The sequence below is a fragment of the Carassius carassius genome, chromosome 2 (genome assembly GCF_963082965.1).
Source record: "Carassius carassius chromosome 2, fCarCar2.1, whole genome shotgun sequence".
Taxonomy (NCBI): Eukaryota; Metazoa; Chordata; class Actinopteri; order Cypriniformes; family Cyprinidae; genus Carassius; species Carassius carassius.
Window position 1 is genome coordinate 30,373,549 of NC_081756.1, and position 23,604 is coordinate 30,397,152.

The 23,604-nt window shown below is 39.6% G+C and overlaps 1 protein-coding gene across 1 annotated transcript in view; it reads right to left on the bottom strand.

Annotated features, from left to right (window-relative positions):
- Positions 1-23,604, bottom strand: part of LOC132108000 (neural-cadherin-like) — a 273,951-nt gene that overhangs the window by 26,768 nt on the left and 223,579 nt on the right. The window contains exons 24-30 of the mRNA XM_059514421.1: positions 20,798-20,925; positions 18,093-18,220; positions 17,614-17,737; positions 9,585-9,765; positions 8,958-9,124; positions 2,191-2,455; positions 641-821 (exon numbers count right to left, since the gene is read on the bottom strand). Of these exons, the coding sequence (XP_059370404.1) occupies positions 641-821; positions 2,191-2,455; positions 8,958-9,124; positions 9,585-9,765; positions 17,614-17,737; positions 18,093-18,220; positions 20,798-20,925 (1,174 nt within the window). The remainder of the gene's footprint in view (positions 1-640; positions 822-2,190; positions 2,456-8,957; positions 9,125-9,584; positions 9,766-17,613; positions 17,738-18,092; positions 18,221-20,797; positions 20,926-23,604) is intronic.

The following is a 23,604-nucleotide window of genomic DNA, read 5'->3' on the forward strand; positions in this document are numbered from 1 at the left end:
AAAATGACAATAAAGACTAATAAATAATGTTGATATTTTAATTAATTTCAAATGCTTTCATACATTTTTGGTGTAAACTCGTCTTAATCAAATGCCCCTCAGGAACAGCTCAGAGCCCCCCTTTCCAAAAATATTTCTTCCTGCTCCCCCCAATGCCAATGACAATAACATACAATCATAGACACAGTCAACTACACAGCTGCTGCACAGTTCTCACAGTCTACTCACAGGACAGTGGGTAGGTCCGGGGTGAAGAGAGGCCCACAGATATCATACCTGTCTTTGACTGAGAAGTACTGACATACACCCCAGAGCCAAAGTGCACAAGGCTTGGCAAAGTGGAACACCCTACTACGTGTACGTCCACATTTAGCAGATTAGATCAGATTTTTATTAAAACTAACCTATTCAGCTTGTTTCTCTTTTGAACAGAATGGACGTGTAGAGTGTTCTCACTTCACTTAAATATTTAGGTTAAATAAATAAATTCAATAATTATTTAACTATATAAAATATCTTATTCAGGACAGTACAAAAAAAAAACCTTCCATTTTGTATGATCCCTATTATTTAGTCAAAATAATAAAGATTCTGCAAGATGTATGCAAACCTTTGACCACAGCCGTGTGTATTTGTGTACCTGCATTCATGGATTCTCCACAGGTCCACACAGGTAAAGGGGGGGCTACACTGGTTTTTCCGACAGGAGTCAGAGGAACAACCCAGAGAGACACCTTGAGAACTGACCACTGACACTCCCTCTCTGGCCTGACCATCCAGAGGAATAAACCGCCCATTGAGTCTCAAGTCCCGCATACAGCCTGTGCCAATGAGAAAAACAAAACAAAAGCCAAGTGAGGTTTCATGTTTCAGTATAAATATATGTATACATATAAGTAAAGTATGAGTCCTACTCTTTTACCTACATTGCATTTGCTTCTTCACATGCACGGATAAACTGAGCTCAACATGATCTACTCATATTCTAAGCTTTAAAGAAAATTGCTTTGAGTCCATTTAATAAACACACAAAGTGTGTGCCTGAGGCTAACCAGCATGTCTGTGCACAGAGGACTATTCCACCTCCTCTTCTCTTTCATGTCACGTCATTGTCTCCTTTCCCTCCCGCTGTCTGTTTTTTATGATAGCTATACTTCCCTTCTACATTGAAGGTGCATTTGAGGCTATTATGATTTAACTGTTCCTATTAATTTTTCATTATTGCCAATACAATAGTGTGTAATCATGACAGATAGAGGAACTGCGGTATGAATTAGCTGATAGAGCTGTACAGATTTGTCTGCTTGATGTACACGTGCTAAGTTCTTTCTATGACTGAAGTTAAATTGGATTAGTCTTCTTCACAGTCCTCTGATATAATGCAGTGATTGGATTTTTCAGGCCATGGGACAGAGCATTTTTGTTAGCTCAACATGTCATGCTACAGTGTTTATTGGAGTTGTCCACAGCTCTCCATGCACACTTTAACATACTGACTCCATTTCATTTATTGTAACCAATTCATCTATGGCGACCGTCTCTGGACAGACTACACATACTGCTAATCAACACTTGAGATGCTAAGCAATGGGAATTCCTTATCAGGGAGCTGTACTTGGTGCTGCTTTTAAAAAAACATTTATAAAGTGTTATGTGTTTCCCACCATGGTGCTTATTAGCCAATTAATTTCATTTTATTTTTTTATGTAGACAGGACAACAAGGTAAAACATAAATAAGAAAATGCACTTAGAACTAGAATGGCATTTCTTAATCCTTTTTGACACCAATGAAGCCTATTATGATGCCTTTCATTTATCATTAGCAGTAATGTAAAAAGGCAATATTCGGTATTACCATTCACTTTATAAAAAAAAAAAAAAACACTTGATAAAGCAGGTGAAAAACTGTCTCAAAAAGCAGTTTCTTGTTCCTTCAATGAGACACCTGAGCTTGTTTGTCCTTTACAAGTTATAACAGGTCTGGAGGTAATTTTGCATCTGTTGTATTGTTTTAAAGAAAACAAGAAAAAGTTTTTATTGTGTATTATTTATCATTTCCCTTTTGCATTACAGTATATACTGTAGTTACATGTATTGGGCATAGGATTCTCAGATATTGGTATCTATGTCATTAGCTTATTGGCATCATACTCTACCAACAGAGCTTCAGGAGCACAACTGCACCTTACCTTGGAAGCTCTTATTGTGTCCTGAGGGGAATGAGTTGCCCAGCATCACCACAGCAGGATCAATAACAATCTCCCGACTGCGACCCGGCGATCCCGTGACCTCTCGCCGTCCTCCCCCGCCGTCCAGACGCAGAGTCATCTCATTGTCATGACGATCTAAGTCAATGTCATGCCACTCTCCATTGTCTAAACGATAAGAGGGCATTGTCAAGTTGAAGTCCCCATCACCGAGGTTGTAGAAGACACTTAACAGACCCTGATAGATCTGAGAAAATGGGACAAAAAAGAGAGAGATAATGCGGTCAGAATAAATACATTTACAGTTTTGTAAATTTTCCAAAGAATCTGGAGAATATATAGTGGCACAGACAAAGTGGTAGAGAGTAAGTAAGAGAGGTTCAGTGTGGGATAAAGTAGACCCATTGGGTACTTAAGATATCAGACTGGGGCAGGATCTTATAAAAGATAAAAAAACAACAACAACTGGGCACTGACAGAATTAAACATATCGGGCCTTTAATTGGAGATACTAAGAGCAGGGAATTCAATATGGTTTCAGTGAGGTTTACCACTATATTATTGTGTTGTTCCTCCAACTCTATAGTGGTCAGCTGTGAGACTTTCTTTTACTCTCTCTTTCCCTTTGTGAGCTCTTCTTAAACTGATTGTTTCTTATAAATCAAAATTTTCTAAGGCAAGCTTTATTATTTATGAGGGTTCGTGAGATAAATAGTGTCTAATATCAAACTACAGTATAAAACTCTGCAGTTTTATGCTTTGAATCATCCAATATCTAACAAGCCCTCCACTATAATGTATTTTACATTATTTGTAAGTCTAAGAACAATAATTCAACTGCTGTTTTACTTTACATGCACATGGTTATTAGCCATAGCTTCATATCCGGTGGGGAAAAAAAAAAGTTGAAAATGCCATGTTTGACAATGAGGTTTGTATTTGTTTGTGAGACAAAGTGCAGCTAGCCTTTTTTCTGAAGAAAGGAATCCTTAATTTAAATTTCAGAGTCTTTTTGCATGTGTCCCTGAGAGCATAATTTGCCAGCCTCCATGCTGGATCCTGGCTTTGTAGCAATGTAAAAAGAAAGACTAATCAATGATGCAAAAGGCAGTGAGACTCTCTCACATTTCAACAACAACAGTTCACACAAATAAACAGTTGACATCTGTGAACCTTTGGAAATTCTTCCTCTCCCATAGCCTACTCTGTATCGACTGTTTGACTATTTCAAGGCTTTGCTACGCTGGGTAGGTATTTAAACCTGAAGGCGTATTAATTAACAAGAACATTTACTTTAATCTCTCCATGGAAAATATTTGAGGTTTTTTTTCCAGTCCTGGGGTACCACTGCTCTGCACATTTAGTATGTCTGTCTTATTACTGCACATTTAGTATGTCTGTCTTATTACACGAACCTAGTTCAAGTTGATGATCTGAATCAGGTGAGTTAAATAAGGGAAAAATACTAATGCACAGAGCAGTGGTACTCTAGGACTGGAATTGAGAACTACTGCTCTAAAATTTACATCATAAATGACAGTATAGATGCTCATTCTCATCGCTTGTTGGTGTAAAAGGTGTCTGCATGCTGCTCGTCCCCACCCAACAGAAACTAATGTCATCCACTGGAGCAGCAAGTGAAGCCATCTGCCCAGTTGCATTTTTAAGAATTAAAAGGCATTTAATTATGGATCACTGGATATTAAGTACATAGTGCATTTGCATTTATTCATTTAGCTGATGCTTTTATCCAAAGCGACTTACAATTGCTATATATGTCAGAGGTCGCACGCCTCTGGGACACATTGGTGTCGCACAGTGGATTTGAACCCGGGTTTCTCACACCAAAGGCATGCGTCTTATCCACTGCGCCAACACCACCCCTTAGTTCACCCAAAAATTCTGTTATTAATTCATTTTGTTGCAAACCTGTAGGACCTTTGTTCATCTTCAGAACACAAATGAAAAATATGTTTGATAAAATCCGAGAGCTTTCTGACCCTCCACAGACAGCAGTGGAACAATCATGTTCAAGGTTTTGAAATGTAGTAAGGACTCTATTAAAATAGTCCATGTGACATCAGTGGTTCAACCTTAATTTTATGAAGGTATGAGAATACGTTTTGTTGAGAGTACTAGAGTACCACGGTACATGCGTGTCATGCTGCTGATGCAGAAGCCAGCATTCTGATGTAGAACCCGCATGCGCTGTGCCTTGTTTACAAGATGCATGCTTCATGGTACTATTGTGAATGATGGCAGAGACTGACCATTTTTTTCCAAACCGCGACAAACGCCAGTCTCCCTTTTTTGCAGAATGCAATATATCCTCTTAACCAATCACAGCGCACCATTCCACACACTATAAATGGTAACAACCAATCACACCCCACCATTTCACGCACTCTAGACAGCAATGGAGGTGCTTGAATACACCCGGCATACTAGTTTTCCTCATCTACTCTTTACTTTGTGATCAACAAACAAGGGCTGCACAATAAATTGCATGTGATTGCCATGCACATCTCGCCAGTAAAGCCGATTCTGTGATTAATATTACCGGTAAATCTCCATCAAGTATATTCAGATGAAGTGGCATTTAATACACAGAGCCGTAGATCACCGACAAGCTATGCAATATCGTGTTCATTAGATTAATCATATTTATATTTTTGTTAATACAGCATATAGCACTAGTCAACCTAATCAATGTAACTTTTGGAAGTTGAATATAAGCAAAATGTGATATTGTTGTTCATGATGAAATTTTATTGTATTGCTGTATTTAATTTATAGCATTAACAAGATGACCCGTTGAATTCATTTTGGGAGCAATGAATGATCAATGTATTCTTAGTACAGTGCCTGTATATAAGATTAGTATTGACAAGTTCAGAGACTGTCATATATGGCTCAACTTACTATGTTGTGTATTTTTGTGTATGTGAAAATAACTTTCATATTGATCCAATGGATTCATTGCATTTTGAGAAAAAAATATAAAAAAGTATCATGGATATTTTGCATTTTGGGAAAACATTTTTTTTTATAATAAATCTTTGAAAATCAAAACCTGGATTAGAATTTTTAATGTTATTATAACCTGAAAATGTTATGTGAAAGTTTGAAACAGAAAACAGTGGTTTTCATCTTTAACTTTCTTGTTAAAGAACAAATTTTTACTAAAATTAATCAAAATGGATTTATTGTGTTTTGGAACCAAACTCTTCATATATTTTGATCTGTTCTGTTTATGTCAAGATCTAAAATATTTCATCAGGTGGACTTCTGGTTTGGCGATGTGGGAGAGCAGCAGAGATGAGGACCTCGCAACCACACTCATTTTAAACACACTAAAGTGTCTTCTAAGAACTACACTTCTGACAGTTCAGAAAGCGAAACAAGCAACTCTAAACAGAAGAAAATTACCGCATCAGCAACACGGTCGGGTGCTACCCTAGCAGATAAATTAGCAGCTATGGCAGCTAGCGATATTGCTAGCATAAGGATACACCTGAAAAAGACAATGGATAATTTGTTGATGAGTCAGCTAGTCTCCGAACTGGCAAAACAGTGGGCCAGTTTAAAAGAGGACAGGGCATGTTTAATTCAAGATTCAATCAAGCCAATAAAAGGCTCCCTTCACATGTTACTTGAGACAGTCAGCTTCTTTCAGTAAGCATTGTTCAGCGAAAACTTCAAAAGACTGTTCAACATGGAAGCCACAATTGAATTCTTGAAGGCAGAGAACTCATCTCTTCTTGACTAAACTGACGATCTTGAAAATAGACCCAGAAGGGCTAACCTGCATATTTGTAATATTCCAGAAGGCAGTGAGGATGGAAAAGACCCAATCAGATTCATATCTGGGCTGCTTAAAGATACCATGGAGAGCTACTGAATTTGAGCTAGTGCATTGTAGAGCTGTAATCAGGCCATAAAAGTTAGGCCTGACAGGACCCAAACCCGACAAGTACATTTTGATTGACAGCTTTTTAAAAGCCCGAACCCGTTTACAGCCCAACATTATTCGAATGTGTGCACGCACACAGCTCTTTTGCCTTTTGTCAAAAATGAGTAATTTTTACATGTTTTAACATAATTTATTCATAACTAACGTAGACTAGACCACTTGGAAGTTGCAATAAAGAAATAAAATAAGTCCTAGTAACATCTTAACATGTCAGCACTCTAAATAGACATAGGCTCATTAAGCCTATAAATAGACCAACGCACCAATAAAAACAAGTCTTTTTTAACAAATTAAATTAAGATACATGTTAATTTAAGATGGGTATTTGGCAATAACAAAATAAAGATAAAGGCTTCGCCGGATTTGCTTCGCCTCTAGCATCTGACATTTAATAAAAGAATAATGCCAACATTAGCCTATATACTCTATACTCTACATTATGCATTTAAGACGCAATTAATATTTAGCTATCATTTAAAAAACCTTTACTCACAGAGATTAGACTAGGCCTACATGTTTTTGTGGAGGAAAATTACTGAATCCACTGTAGATGGCTTCAGCGCGTTCCTGCACTCACTGATGGTGCGTCATTATTCACTCATTATTCTCATTATAAACATGGTCAAAACTTTTCCACACCTCAGACTTTGATGTAGTTGCTGGTGCAACCAAAACGTAATCGCCAGAGTCAAGCCTCCGTTTCACCTACTCAGCATCCATTTTCGCATCTTTCCTGCGCTAATCGAAAAACACACCACATGACTGCTCGTTTACCTCGCAAACCGGAGCGCAAGCCCGAGCTCGGCCCGAGCGCGTGTAAGATGATATAAATAAAGATCATCAGCTCTAGTGCATTGTGCACTTCGCCCCAAATCTTGAGTAGGGCAATCTCTAAGACCAAGACAAATTCATTATCTGCTTCGACCGATTTCAGGATAAGGAAAAGGCACTTCACTGGGCCAGGCAACATGATATTAAATGTTTTAGAACGTAGCACAGCTGCTTTGTTTAAAGGGTTACCGGGGTAACGGCTGCATTTTTGCTGTTCCATCAGTGCCATCTGCTGTCAGAGAGTGCATGTGCATTCACTCGTTTGTACCATGCACTTCTCAACTTGTTGGGTTTGTTTACATCAGAGTGCTGATGCCTCATTGATGCAGCATACAGCAGTTTTGTGCTTTTTAACCAGTTGATGGGAAAAGTATTATTTAATTGCATTTAAAAATATGAATAATTTGTAATAAATAGTTATTCACAGTATTTTGAAGGGCCCACAATAACAATATTTTGCATGTCAATTATCGTGATATACCATATTACAGAATACAGGCACAAGTAAACACTAATGATTTAACATTTGGCTTTGTATACCACAACTGACCAACTTTAAATCTATTCTGGATATTATAAAAGCAGCATCCATTTAGGCTGCTCCTAAATATCTGGGTCTAATGGCTAAAATTATGAGATGAAAACAACTCAATACATCTCACAATAAACTAGTCAGAATCCCTAGAATATAAAGAGAAACACACACTGTATTGATATTCTGCTGCCACTATGAAGTTTTGGCTAAGTCTCTTAAGAAGAATTTAGATGATCAAACTATTATTTCCTCCTCATCTGTTGATGACAAGAACACCTTGCTAGAAATGTCTCTGTGAGATGATGTGTCATAATCAGATTAAACAGGCAATACTAAATGGGTATTGGCACATCACATCAATTAGCATTATTGCTAAGGTAATTGAGAGAAGCACAGCATGAGATTAAGTTTTAATCTTTCGCACATGGCACAAAGGCAGCATCAGTTCCTGCACCCCTGTGCAGCCTCGGAAGAATCATAATATAGTAGGTAATAAAATCTGTAGCCTGCCACTTTAGGGGATATAGAATGTCTTCTAACCTGTCTCACAGACACGTAATTCATGCCACAGATAAATTAGACACGATTTACATGGGAGAGAAAGAGAGACAGAAAAAAAGGAGAGGAGAAAGAGAAACAAAGCAGCAATCAGCAATCCAACTGCATCATCTTAAAGCAGGTTTTGAAAAAATGAAACAGCCTTGGAGTGAGAGGGTAGATGGCATGCATTCTGCAAGTGTATCAGCCGAATCAGGAGACGCATACTAATGCCTCTATGATTAAACACAAACTCATTGCCCCATTCAAATTCTCACATTGCACCGCTGTTGCAACAACATACGCGGGGTCTGGCAGATGGGCTGCTATTACAGAGCACATCAAGAACAAATAATCTTTATATGCTGGCGGTCGACGTTGCTCATTCGTTGTAAGGACATTTCATTGGCACAAATTTGTAGGGAAACAGAAGAGACATTAAAAACATTTAAAAAATAATAATAATAAAAAAAATCACTTGGCAGGGTGTTGGCAAGGTGCTCAATATGTCTGCTATTACATCTAAGTTAATGTTAATTTATAAATATAATATTGTTCAAAGTTAATTTAAGTTATTTCATAATAAATTAATGTAAATCTATACAACTTGAAATGTGACAAAAATTTATTGTTAATTTCTATACACTATTCTATTACTGTTCACAGGTTTGGTAAAGTTTTTGTACTTTTTTAAACTTTTTTTTGTTGTTGTTGTTTAATATGTGAGGCTTCAGAAAAGAAAATTATTTTCAAAAAGAACATGATAATAATAAATCTTTACCAGAAAGAAACCCTTGATGATGCATTTGCTTTATTCAAGGGAAATGAAAAGCATGAGAGAAAAAAAAGAGAGATGCTTTCAAGAGCACTAACCTCCAGTTTGAGATATTCATTCTGTTCTTTGGACAGCAGGCTGAGGATAGAGCTACTGTGTTTGCGTGTCCGGACCAGAACCTGAACCTGTGTGTGTCTGGCTGGGAGAGTGAAGGCCAGCTGAAAGTGTATGTGACTCCTTCCATCAAAAGAATACTCAGGGACCTCTGTAAAACACACAAATGTGTTCTTCAGATGCAGTCCTTAAAAAGGAGGCATAAACAGTGAAAAACAGTGTGAGAATATCACAGGATGTTCCAGTTGCATTTAATAAAGAAGCTCTACAAATTCATAACACTTCTGAATGTGATTTGTGTCAAGATTCGGCATGCGTGAAATGCTGCCTGGGTGCTCACACTATCCCTCCTACACAGAGCAATTCAAAGATATTCACTGCCCCACTGAAAAGCTTTCACACACACACACACACACACACACACACACACACACACACACACACACACACACACACACACACACACACACACACACAGTTTTCACATCCATTCAGTCATTCTCTTTAGCAATGACTTATCTGCATTATCTACGAAGGCTCAGTCTCTCTCACATTCCACCTGTGGAAATAGACACAGTTCGAAAACTTTGGAACAACTGCTGTGTAATTACCCTTTTCACACTGATGCCCGCTGTACCCAGGTGTGCACTGACAGCTGAAGGAACCCCACTCTCCATGGCAGCGCCCCCGGGTCCCACAGGAAGGAAAGCCCATGTTCACACAACTATTGTCTGTCATTAGACATCCTGGAGCACTACCAGAGGAATCAGCTGGTGAACTGAGGTCATAAAACTGAGAGCAAGAGAGAGTCAATGTGAGGGTTACAGACTTACAGAAGTCACCAAAACACTTGAGAGTAACATAAATCTGAAAAAAAAAATTGTAATAATAATAATAATAATAATAATCTTAATAATAATAAGCTTGTGGAAATATAAATAAGGCAGAAATAATGCTCAGGATAGGCCAAACTGGGAGGCCTTGAAAAGTTAAGAGGTGAAAAGATGAATGTTTTATCTTATTTGTGCATTCACCTTTAATCCAGCCTGCCATAATTAATATTACCATGCTGGACAGGCCACAGCCATTTAAAAAAGCAGGCCTGCAGTGCTCTGTATTAAAAGAATGGGGAAACCTTGAGGCCTTAAATTCTCTTCACAACAGAATAACCACAGACCACATTAGATACATTTTTCCTTTCATCTGATGACTCCCATTTATTCATGCCCACTCTTCCTAACGGTGTGTGTTTCTGAAGAAGCTGCAGCATGAGTTTGACCCTGTGCAGGAAACGATTGCACCATGTACAGATAGAGCAAATAAATAAGCAAAAGGGCAGCATTAATTCCACTCGACTGCTGTTTGCCACTATTACTTTATATTAGACAGGTTGGTTTATTGTCATTTTTGTTTTTCGCTGTTCTTGGACCACTTCTCTTCTCTCCACATGGCATCACTAGGTTCTGTCATTCAGAAACATGGCTTTTCATACCACTACTATGTTGATGACACTCAACTCTACCTCTCATTCCATCCTGATGACCCAACGATAGCTGCGCGCATCTCAGCTTGTCTAACAGACATTTCTTGCTGGATGAAGAACCATCATCTTCAACTCAATCTTGGCAAGACAAAACTGCTTGTGGTTCCACCAAACCCATCATTTCATCACAATTTCACCATCAAGTTAGGCACATCAACCATATCTCCTTCAAAAACAACCAGAGACCTTGGAATTATGATTGATGATCAGCTGACCTTCTCAGACCACATTGCTAAAATGGTCCGGTCCTGCAGATTTGCTTTATTCAACATCAAGAAGATCAGGCCCTTTCTTTCGGAACATGCTACACAACTCCTTGCTCAAGCTCTTGTTCTGTCCAGCATGGACTATTGCAATGCTCTCTTGGCAGGTCTTCCAGCCACTTCTATCAAAAATTTACAATTAATCCAGAATGTGGCAGCAAGATGAATTTTTAACGAGCCGAAAATAATGCATGTCACACCTCTGTTTATCCATTTGCACTGGCTTCCAATAGCTGCTCGTATAAAATTCAAGGCATTAATGTTTGGCTACAAATCCACCCCTGGCCCTGAACCCCTTTATCTACATTTATTACTCCTGACTTATGTGCCCTCTACAAGCTTGTGTTCTGCAAATGAACGTTGCTTTTTTGTGCCATCCCAAAGATGCACAACATCACTTTCACAGACTTTTAAATTAAATGTTCCCTCCTGGTGGAATGACCTGCCCAACTCAATCTGAGCAGCTGAGTCCTTTTCTGAATCAGCTAAAAACACATATCTTCCATCTTTATTTGACCCTCTAACTCTAGCACTCTCTATTCTAATTCTATTCTTTAAAAAGAAAAACTAAAAAACTAAATCTAGCTTCTCTAATCTTTTTGTTTTCTTTTTCTTTATTTTACAATTCTTTTCATATTCTATCTTTTTCTTTTCTTTTTTCTTTTCTTTTTATTTATTATATTATTTTATAAAACCTTGCTACATGTACTGCATTAAGCTAACTTGTTATAGCACTTGGATATCATTGCTCTTTTGTTGATTTTGATTGCTTCTATTGTCCTCATTTGTCACTTTGGATAAAAATATCTGCTAAATGAAGACCTGAAGACCCAGTCGGGCAAGGTGTCTGAGCACCAGATCCCTGTGCCCGCACAACCTCTCTCGAGAGTGAGCTAGGATCAGCCAGTCGTCGAGGTAGTTGAGGATATGGACACCTTGTTACCTGAGAGGAGTCAGGGCTCCCTCCGCGACCTTCGTAAAGACACTGGGAGACAGGGCCAACCTGAATGGGAGAACCTTGTACCGATATGCCTGACCTTGAAAGCAAACCGAAGAAACGGTCTGTGTCGAGGAAGAATGGAGACATGAAAGCACGCGTCTTTCAGGTCGATCGCTGCAAACCAATCCATCGAACGAATGCATTCGAAAATGCGCTTGGGTGTTAGCATCTTGAACAGGAGTCTGTGCAGAGCTCGGTTCAAGGCACGCAAGTCCAGGATTGGCCGTAACCCACCTGTCTTCTTGGGTACTATGAAGTAAGGGCTGTAAAAGCCGGACTTCATGTCGGCTGGAGGGACCGGCTCTATCGCGCCCTTTGCCAGCAGGGTCGCGACCTCCGCGTGCATGACAGGGGCATCTTTGCCCACCATCGTCGCATGGACACCCCGAAACCTGGGGGGACGCCTGGCTAACTGAATCGCGTAGCCGAGCCTGAGTGTCCGGATGAGCCAGCGGGAAGGCCTGGGGAGCTCTAGCCAGGCTCCCAGGAACCGAACCAGCGGGGTCAAGGGGACTACAGGCGTACCCACAGTGGGCAGCGTGGTGGAGCAGACAGCCCCGGCATGGGAGGCATAGTGTCCCTTAGCGGGGGCGGAGTGCAGGCACTCGTCTGACTCCAAGTAGCAAAGAGGGCATGAGAAGGCGAGCGTTCTTGAGCCGGCTTTGCATGGAAACTGGCAAGGGGAGAGGAGAACGAGAGCGGCGAGGAAGCACGTCGCCAACTGTCGTTCGTGGCCTCTTGGGACCCGGAGGTAGAGGAAACAGCTCTTTTAGTGAAGGTTTGGGTACCACCGGCCGCAGGGCCAGTGGCAGATTCCCCCCAGGTTTCGGGGTGTCCATGCGACGATGGTGGGCAAAGATGCCCCTGTCATGCACGAGAACAAAGGATTCTCTCCCGGCCCTCCTCCGGGGGAAGGAGTGGTCCTGCTACCATCTCCTGATGAGCTGACGTCTCCAACTCTGGGTCGCCCATCTCAGGAACGCCGCTTGGCCTGGCGTTTGGCAGGCTTAGGGGCAGAGATGGGTTGTGCCCCCCTTCTGCGGCCATCTCCTTGCTGCGGCGGGGGTGAAGGCTGCTGCTGTGGCCGAGCGGGAGTGAAGGAGGCCGCAGGGGGGCGCCCTCGGCGACGAGTAGGCTGAGGCGGCTGCACCGGCGGCGGGGTGGAGGCAGCAGTGTGCCGCTGGGGCAGGATGTGTCTGATGGCCTCAGACTGCTGCTGGGCGGAAGAGAACTGCTGGGCAAAGCTCTCTACCATGTCGCCGAAGAGGCCATCCTGGGAGACCGGGGAGTTGAGGAGCTGAGCCCGATCAGATTCCCTCATGTCTGCCAGGTTCAGCCATAGGTGGTGCTCCTGGACCACCAAAGTGGACATCACCTGACCCAAGGAGCGCACAGTGACCTTAGTCGCCCAGAGAGCGAGGTCGGTAGCAGTGCGCGCCTCTTGCAAAACCCCTGGGTCAGCACTGCCCTTGTGCAGCTGCTGGAACAGCTTGGCCTGATAGACCTGAAGTGAGGCCATGGCATGAAGGGCAGAAGCGGCCTGGCCCGCAGCTCTGTAAGCCTTGGCCACAAGCGTGGATGAGAACTTACAGGCCTTGGAGGGCAGCTTGGGACCGCCACGCCAAGCGGAGGTGCTCTGTGGACACAGTTGCATCGCAACAGAACGCTCCACCAGGGGAATCCCAGCATACCCATTGGCCGCCCCGCCATCGAGGGCAGTGAAGGCGGAGGAAGTACCAGAACGGTTTCGGGCAGTTAAAGGTGCCTTCCATGAACTGGTTACTTCCTGGTGCACTTCTGGGAAGAAAGGAACCAGAGGGGGGTGCTGGTGATCCGCATGAGCAGCCCCCAGGAACCAATCATCCAGCCTCGAGCGTTTGGGACAGGGCGGAGGATACCACTCAAGCCCGATGCTCTCCCAAACGAACCGCTGAATCGCGCCTTCACACCAACACCAGTGACTCTTGCTTGTAGCACTCCGGTGAAAGCAGCACACAATGTGCTCGGCTCTGAAGCGAAAGCTTGAATGCGAGTTGCTCGCGTTACTCCTTATATACCCGCTCTGCGGGGCGGAGCTCGCGATGCAAATCCCGCAGACCAAGGTACTTTCTGTACCATTGGCTCGTTTTGTACCACTCGAAGGTGATTGGGCTCTCGGGCGAGATCCCATTCGTAATGTCGAACATAACCGACTGAAAGGGAACAGATGTTACTCTAAATAGCTGTGCTCATTTCCAACTATTTAATAAAAGCGAAAATAAATCACCTCGTATCTACATTTCGTATTCATTTATTTGGTAAGAAGTCATTCAATAAGTAGAACAATGTTAAAGCCAGCAGGTAACTGTAGCAAACCTTTCTGCATAGATTTTTCGTTGGCAGTATTAATGAGAAAATTACATTCTTCCTGGAAACTCTTCTTCTTGGCCCATTGACTTCATACATTGTACTATGTATTGCATTGTTAGCTGTAAGGTCGTGTTGCACAGAGTAATGAATGTTGGCATCACCTGTGTTGTCGGCCTGAAACCATTTCCTGTACACTGGCATGCTTTTTGTGACTCACTGATTTAATTCAAGACTCAGACTGACTCCAAACTTTTGAACAGTAATGTATCCAACATTGCTTTGTTGTGCCTGCGGCTGCCCTGCATTGTTTTATTTCAGTTAAAGTCTCTCTTGGAGTTGTGGTACCCAGTGGCGTGCACCGGGGGGGCTTGAGCCTCTGCCCCTTTGAGGTCTGATGCTAAAGTGTCCCTGCTGTCTGGTCTGTCCTCGGTACGAGGTTTCTTCCGAGGGAAGGGGTGTGCGATATGAAGATTTTTGATCGTGGAGGATAATAATGCCTCCACGATCTGTTTTTGAAGAAATATCGTTGTATTGTGCTGCAGGGCACGTTCTATCAGCTGTAGTTCTGGAGCCGCAGAATTAATATACTGCGACATACATGCAGTACCGCAGCTCCCTACACGCAGAGTACGCAGTTTGTGAAGGGCACCAACTCCCAGGTGGGCAACATCCCAGTTGCTCCAAATAATATATATATATATTTTTTTTTTTTATATGTATATTAACATATGTATAAATAAACATGTAAACATAATTATAAAAAAATGTGTTTCACGGTGAAGACAGTAGACAGGCGAAGCGCATGTGACACACAATTCCCACATCCGCGCCAGCGCTCGCTCTCACTTCATGTTTTTGGCTGTCGGCTGACTGCAAATGATCATAACTGATGGACAACTTTGCCCCTGAAAAGACAACAGTAGTCCGGCGTCGAGATACCAAAAAGAAAAAAAGCCCAAGATGAGGCCCGTGCATCACTTTTAGGTACTTTTATAATCCTGTTAAACATTTTTGGATTTTGATAACATAAGTTGATAACGTGTTTTAATGTCAGTGATAATATCACCGCCGCATCTGCCTTAATATTCTCTTAGAGATTCCATGTTCCCTTCTGAAAATTAACCATAATTTAATAAAAAACTTGCTCTTGTAGCAATGGTAACTACAAATTAACCATGGCTTTCAAATAATAATTTACGAAGTATTCAGATAATATTTTTGTGGTAATAAAAACAGACCTACGCGAACAACAACCGTTTAAAATTCCATAAAATGCATTATATAAAAACAATGAGACAATAATGATTGGTTAATTAATAAAAATTTAATAACACTTTTACAATACATAATGTAATACAAAATAAACAATTTATGCACATAGGCTATTATTGCAAATGCCTGCAAAGGGCTCTAAAAGGCCTGATAATTGCTGTTGTAACACTTACAGGATGATCAAATCTTTGTTTAATATTGACCAAATATTTAATTCAAATATCCACTTAATCTTTCATTTTTGGCCACCTTTTTGTGATAGAAATTCTAGCCTCTATAATTTCTTCAACAAAAATATGTAGAGATCACAACCCTTACAAAAACTAATCCTTGTTTTTATTGAAGTAAAATCTTTTGTGTCATTTCTGAATGCTTGAGACAATTAAATCAGACAACTGTATTAGTAAATCATAGCCATATGAACTGTCTAGCTACAATTATAATTTGTAAATAATAAAATGTAATTAAAATTTAGTTATTTACAGTTATATTTTATTAAAGTTATATTTTGACACCTATAGTAAGTGGTTTTTTTTTTTACTTCCATAATAATTTTGGGAGGGGGTAAAACAATACAATTCTTCTTAGGGCACCCATTTGGCCAGCAGCGGCCCTGCATACATTAACATCCCTATTGTCCTTCTCATGGGACACTGCACTTATTCACAAAAGTAAAATTTTTGCATTTGCTGACGTGCATTTATTTATTTTATTTTTTTGTCTGAGCACATTCAAAGCGTGCGCACAAAAACAAAAACCCCTTAAAACTTTGCCTGATTACTGAACTAAGTTATGTTTTGTATTAATGCTGTCAAAACACACAATGTTTATGTATGGCCTTTGTTGGTTATGTCTAAAATGAAAGAAACATATGCATATCTGTATATTAGATGTGTGCAGGTCTTAGGTACAGTACTGAACATGCTGTCACTGTAATTAAAGTGATAGTTCACCCTAAAATTTAATTTCTGTCATTGTTTATTCACTTATGTTGTCCCAAACCTACAGCATATTCATTTATTTCTTGTTCTGCACACAAAATAAGATATTTTGAAGAAGCTGATAACCAAACAGTTGCCCACCTGAACAATACACCCTACCACCCTGTACACCTCACTTATTTCATTTGCTGTGGTGTTTTTTTCTTTGTTTGTACACCTCTGAACAGTCAGCCTTTCCAATGTAAGGTTCAGAGTTGTTTGGTTTATTCTTTTCATTAAGTTTTTTTTTTTTTTATGAATTCACAGCTCAAGCAAACCTTTGTGACATTTTAAGTAATGTACTGCAGTTCCCTGGATGTACCTCCCAAAGTGGCTCAGTAAATGGCATAATATCATTAAATCTTAAAACTACTTTTCCATGCACTCCATAACACTGTGTATTTGCCACCAGAAAGCCTACTCAGAATTATCACATCACTAACAGGGAGACAGCAAAAGTAAACTGTATGAGTAAAGCAATTCTACCTCTGTACTTCCTACTTTAAAAGTCTATGGCTTGCTCTCCAGTCAAGCCCCAGTAGCCTAAGTGAACACTTCTCTTCTGTTTCTTTGTGTCTGACGACCACTGGTTAAGTGTTTTAGACTCAAGAACCTTCAGCTGAATCATAAATTTACAATGAGAAACAAATAGTCACTCATTGTAACAAACCTTGACATAACGTGGGGTGAGATCACAGATCGGTTTATAAGACTATGGACAGTGGCATGGTCTATTATACCTCACTTCAAATAACATTTCTTGGAAAGAGAAAGCGTGAACTAGTCAATACACATCTTACAATCAAATCTCCTTCAGCAGCTAAATGGTTAAAAGTACATATTCTGACAGAACTATGCTGGGACATGTATTATAAAAATCTATGACTGGTATATTTGTTCCAAAAACACTCTAAACTGAGGGTGGACGCAACCCTAAGAAGTCATAGCATGTGTTTTTTTTTTTTTTTTTTTTTAGTCTTTGCTAATCTAAAAAGGGAAAGCATTAAAAATACTGTTCTTTTGACCTTTGTTCATCATCAAGAATCCTGACAAAAATGTAGCATGGTTTTCACAAAATGTTTAACAAAAAAAAATAATAATACGACATGGTCTCATATGGATCATTTAAAAATGAAAAAGAACTCATCTCTGTTACAGGACTTTGCATATAAAGCTTCTTTATCTTGTCAAAGATTTGTCTCTCTCTGTATTGAAATGCATGCATTTCCTCACCTTGCTGTCCACGATGAGGTTTCGGATACAGCCAGTAAAGTGCTTGTGTTGTAGTTGTGGGTAGATATATGGCAGGTTCTCATTCACTCCTCCCAGCTGAAGCACCTGTGTCACGTTCAGATGCCTGAAAGCACATAAGAAGAGGACATTACCCTAGCCTCGTTTGCTTCTCTCACACGAGTTACTAATGTGCTGTATGCTATGGAGAGGTCATGTTTCTCTAGAGATTCACTATGATAATTAATTTGACCTTTTAGAGTGAGACCTTTGTGTAATTATAAATATTATAGACATTAGTGAGTCCATAACTGGCATGAGTCCCATATGTAGAGTGAGAAAAAGGAGGGTAATGATTGTTTCATTGACTCATGCACTGGTGGAAGAACGATTAGATTTTTAATGATTCATCGGGGTCAAATTTGTAACATTTTAAACAACTATGCATTGGTGTGTAAAGAGACATAAAGGAAGTGGTTTACTTGTCCATGTTCGGTGTAATGCCAGTAACTTCACATGAAGTGTGGTCTTCAGTAGTTAGCCAGCTGCCCACTCCCTCCATCTCCATGATAGTGGCTCCTCCACAGCGGTCAAGTGTAAAACGAACCTCCTGAAAAAGGAATGTTTGAGTTACATCTGACTTCAGCAAAAACACTGTTGAAAAATAGAATAAATGAAATCAACTGGCAGAAGAGGTACAGTGTGAACTGAAAAATGTAGAATGTAAAAATGTATTGGATTGATTCGTGTTTTGGGGGTCTCTGAGATTGTAAACATAAATGTAACATTTTCAAAAAGTCTTTAAAGTTAGGTCCATATTTCAAGCTTTGTCCTTGGGTCTGAGACCCCTGTCAAAGTTGAGGTTTTTGTACAAACATAAACAGACAGACATATGCAGACATAACATAAAACGTGGAAACAAGGATAATTCACTCAGATTGAAAATTCTGTCATCATTTACTTCTCCTCATGTTGTTCCAAACTTCTAACCCAAGTCTTCTGAAGCTCAAATGTGCTTGCTTGATGTGAGAACCAATGAGGTTTGTTCTTATACATACGGTTGAGATGCCAATGACCATACAGTATTTGATATGCTCTGTATATTGATCAATATTTATATGTGAATAAAATAAATTAAACTTGTTCATCATATAAAGCAACCATGTCTCTTCAGAAGATTAAACTGCTTGATTAATATCAGGGTTCCCACTCTTTCATGAACACCCAATTCAAGGACTTTTTAAAGCACCATCTATTTTATATCAAGCACCTATCAAATTCACACCCCAGCATACGTAGCATCATGAAAGACCTCTTATAGTACTTAACATTTCTTAACATTCAAAGGAATTTAATTGAGTCCATAGAAGTCAAAGGAGTTTACACTGGTAATATTCAAATAGAATTTCTCAAGTATCCATAAAAATATATATTATTTCATCAAACTGGCTTTTGCTGTAAATCTTGTAAAATATTTAAATCTGAAATAATTTCTGGTTAATCAGGGCTCTACACTTACTTTTCTTAAAAAAAAAAGAAAAAAAAAAGAAAGAAAAAAGGAACAGTCAAAAAATTCAGGAGCACCTTCGAATCAATAATAAAAAATTTGGATCAAATATGTATTTCTAATTATAACAACAGAATAAAATCAAGTAGAATAAGTTACCAATCAAATGAAATCAATATTAAAATTAATAATCATTTGTACTTCAGAGTTGGCACAGAAGAACACAAAAGTGGGTTGTAGGTGTATTTTCAAAAGCTTAATGAGGCTGAGGTTAAATTTTAAATATACAATTTTGAATATACAAATATTAAATGATTTTCACAAATCAGAATAGTGATGTTCATGAACCAGGGAAGGGTTAACTGACCACAACTGGACTGTGATGTTTTTTTTCAAATCAGAATATTTAAAGTTAAGGGCTCAGGAAAGGGTAAACTGACAAAGAATGTTCTGTGAAACCTTTTTCAAATAAGAATATTGAAGCCAAGAACCCAAGGGAAGGTACAACAACCACAACTTTATTGTGAAAGATTACACAATTCACAATAGGCTAGAAGAGCAGTGCATAAGCTGATTTACCTAATGGCATGGAACAACCCCATACAGCAAAAAAAAAAAAATTATATATATATATATATATATATATATATATATATAATATTTTTGAACATATATTTGTACATTGAGAATATATTAAAAAAAAAAAAAAAAAAAAAAAAATGGCCAAAAAAATATAATAACAAATATATTTTCAATACGATTTTGAAATTATATTTTAAATATAGAAATATATATTTTTAAATGCTTTTAAAAATACTATGTATTTTAGTCCAAGAAAATGTATTGTCTTGCCCCAGAAATGCATTTAAAAATATATTTTGGTAAGCTATATGAAGGTTGAAACTAAATATATTTCCTATTTCAAAATATATTTAATCGAATTCCTCTGTTTGCAACATATATTTAGCATATATTTCAAATATATTTTGACCACACACACACACACACACACACACACACACACACACACACACAAATGTATTTATTTGTCCTATGGGCCGTTATTCACCGGAACAGCACCGCATGACATTATTATACAAGAAAAAGGGGACAGAGCAAAGAGAAACACTAACACATGATAAAATGCGATTGCGAAAGTGTTCACAAATCGAGCACAACCTAAAACAATGATTTTGTATTCCAGCAGTCTGCATATTTATTGGTAATAGGCTTAAAACGTAAAACTTTCCTTACTAGTGGACTTACAAAAGGGATTCTGGACAGGAGCTTTGCTGCATAAAATATCAAACCGCAAACTATCTTTACTGCAGTCTAAAAGCTCCAAGCTGCAATGTTCCTTTCACACAAAACAGGATGCAAGTATTGAAAAATAAGCGTTATAAGTTCAAGCAATTTCAGACTGACCCTAAGGCAAACTGCACCACAGCAAGACTACATGCCAGGACTACTACAGAGCCTAGCATCAACAGAGAAGTCACTGAATCCGAAACAGTCCTGGCAACACTGAATACAAATTATCACACTAAACAATGTCTAGGATCAAGTAAACCCTAGTTAACAGCTGTGACCACAGCATTATAGGAGGAAGCTGGCAAGGAGAGAGGGGCCTCGGCTCGATTGGGCTCAGCAGTCAGTCGCCTGCTAATGGCGAACACTTACTTTGCTGTTGCTCCTCACGTCCAGTCTGTGCCAACGTCTGTCCGCTACATTCACGTTGCCCGGCAACTGCAGGACCAATGTTCCCGAGCCGTGGTTAATTTTCAGGGTGGGAGTGCCGTCGATCAGTTCTGAGAGAGAAGGGACAGTGACAGACAGAGAGAGAGAGAGAGAGAGAGAGAGAGAGAGAGAGAGAGAGAGAGAGGAGAAGAAAGAGTAGATGGGTGGATTGTTAAAACACGGACACAGAACTATGAAGGAGTGGAAGACGGTTGTTAAGACTCAACTTTGAGCATGTGCACCATCAAAAAACTACCTATTGAAAGCATTATATAAGCTCAACTAGCAGCAAGCTTTTGACTAACAAATGTATTGCATAAACTAACGCTTTGTTTCACATTAATGGGTCAAGCAAGCACAGCAGAGCCTGCCTCAATTAGGATTATATTATCCTCTGGCATCATAGGAAAAATTATTAGACAAAGTTCTTCTTTTTGTCTGAGTTAGTCATTTGGCAAATTAAAAATTAATGAAGCCAGGTAGACTCGCTTAAGATTTGTATAGTCTGACAGAGATAAGAAAAATACGGGAAGAAACACCTCCATCTAAATTCACATTTGTCAGCAAGGTCTTTGCTGGTAAATAAGCCCACTGTGCCCATTTTGGCTTACATATCTGTCTGTCTTGTGTCTCAACAACCCACTTTTTTCAATAAGTCTTCAAATTCACCCTCTATTTTTTGTCATCTTCTCAATTTCTTCCTTTGATGCTGTACTTTTTTTTCATTCCCGTAAATAACACGCACTTCCTCTCAGCTCAGCTATGTCGCACTGGCTGGTGCTCATGGTCTGATAACTATGAAACTGAACTTTCACTGGGCACAGTTTTCTTTTTTTCTGTATAAGATGAGCTGTAATTTAGCAACGCTAGATGCTTCTCAAAAGACATGTACCCACTTCATTAGCTCCAATCAATTGATTGACTCTCCAGACAGATTGTCCTGGCTAATTCTCTCATGTCATTAAAACTGGCTGATTTGTGTCGTCCATCTGTACATCTGAATCTGATTAATTCATGCATGGGAAAGGAACAATACGGGGCATGGCTAAGCCCTCTGATTGGGACAGCCACTTCTGGGAGGGACCAAATCGGCTTGCTTTAAAACCAAATGACATGGAGAGATTCTTTGCTTGTTTTCGCACACCCTTGGGCGTTTACCTCACACGCTGTACCATCGAGCTATCAAGTCATCCAGAACTCAAATACTCAATTGAAATCTCAATGACTGCAGAAAACTTCAAAGTCTAAAGCTAAGAAGAAACCTCTCAAAAGAACTTCCAGTGCTTCACCATCCGTAGCTAAGGCAACCGACTTCAGCAGTTACAAGGAAAACCCTTTTGTCACCAATTCCAAAGACGTCATCCAGACAACAGATCTGCAACCAATCCGAGGCGTGGGATTCCCTGAGATGAGACAATAAGCGAATCTCCAACTCGTCTGAACCCTGCTTTTCAGTACAAATTACAAATCTCTGCTTTTGTGATTCTCCAATACTAGAACCTTGGGACTTAATTCAATTTCAGTTAATCCTCATCTTCAGTAACTGTATGTGTGTGTGTATGTGTGTTCGTTGGAGTAGTTCCATATAACCTTAAAAGTAGATCAATAAATTAGTGTTTAATTTATAAAGAAGCATTGTCTTGGGTCATGTATTTTGAAATAAAATTTTGCCATGATTCTGTGCTACCTAGCTCATAGCTACAGTAAATGATCATTTTGTTTATATCCTCGTTGGCCACGAAGTAGTATAAACAGAGCTGTTTAAGATATACTGATTTTAACATTCGCTGTGCGAATTCAATTTGCAATCAGCTCAATTAAATCAATTTGAATCTTTAGATTCAATTCCCTCTTTAAAAGAAAAGAGCTAACAATTAATTACACATGCTTAGACACAAATAGAGTAATGATGGACATGATGGCTCAGAAGTACTGTTTAAAAAAAATGTTAAGTAAGTATAACTCTGGTAAGTCATTTTATGTGTATATATGTATGTGTGTGTGTATGTATACTTTATGTGTATATACTGTGTGTGTAGTGGGGAAAGGGTCTCTAAATAAAATACACCTGTCCACACAATCGGTATTTTCCATTCCAACTTCTCCCACCACCATGGGCAAGACCAAAGAGCTGTCAAAGGATGCCAGAGACGAGATTGTAGATCTACACAAGGCTTGAATGGGGTACAAGACCATCAGCAAGAAGCTTGGTGAGAAGGAGACAACTGTTGGTAGGATTATTTGTAAATGAAAGAAATACAAAACAACCATCAATTGGCGTCGGTCTGGAGCTCTGTTCAAGTTCTCGCCTCATGGGGTAAGAATGATCATGAGAACGGTGAAGGATCAGCCCCAAACTACACGGGAGGAGCTTGTTAATGATCTTAAGGGAGTTGGGACCACAGTCACCAAGCAAAACATTGGTAACACACTATGCCGCAATGGACTGAAATCCTGCAGAGCCCGCAAGATACCACTGCTCAAGAAGGCACATGTACATCTAAATGATTCAGAGAAGGCTTGGAAGAAAGTGCTGTGGTCCGATGAGACCAAAATTGAGCTCTCTGGCGAGAGAGAGAGAGAAATGCTGACTATTACCCCAAGAACACCATACCTACAGTCAAGCACGGAGGTGGAAACATTATGTTTTGGGGCTGTTTTTACTGGGTACAGGTCGACTTTGCATTGAGGGGCAAATGGACGGGTCCAAGTGCTAAAAAAATCTTGGACGAGAACCTCCTTCCCTCAGC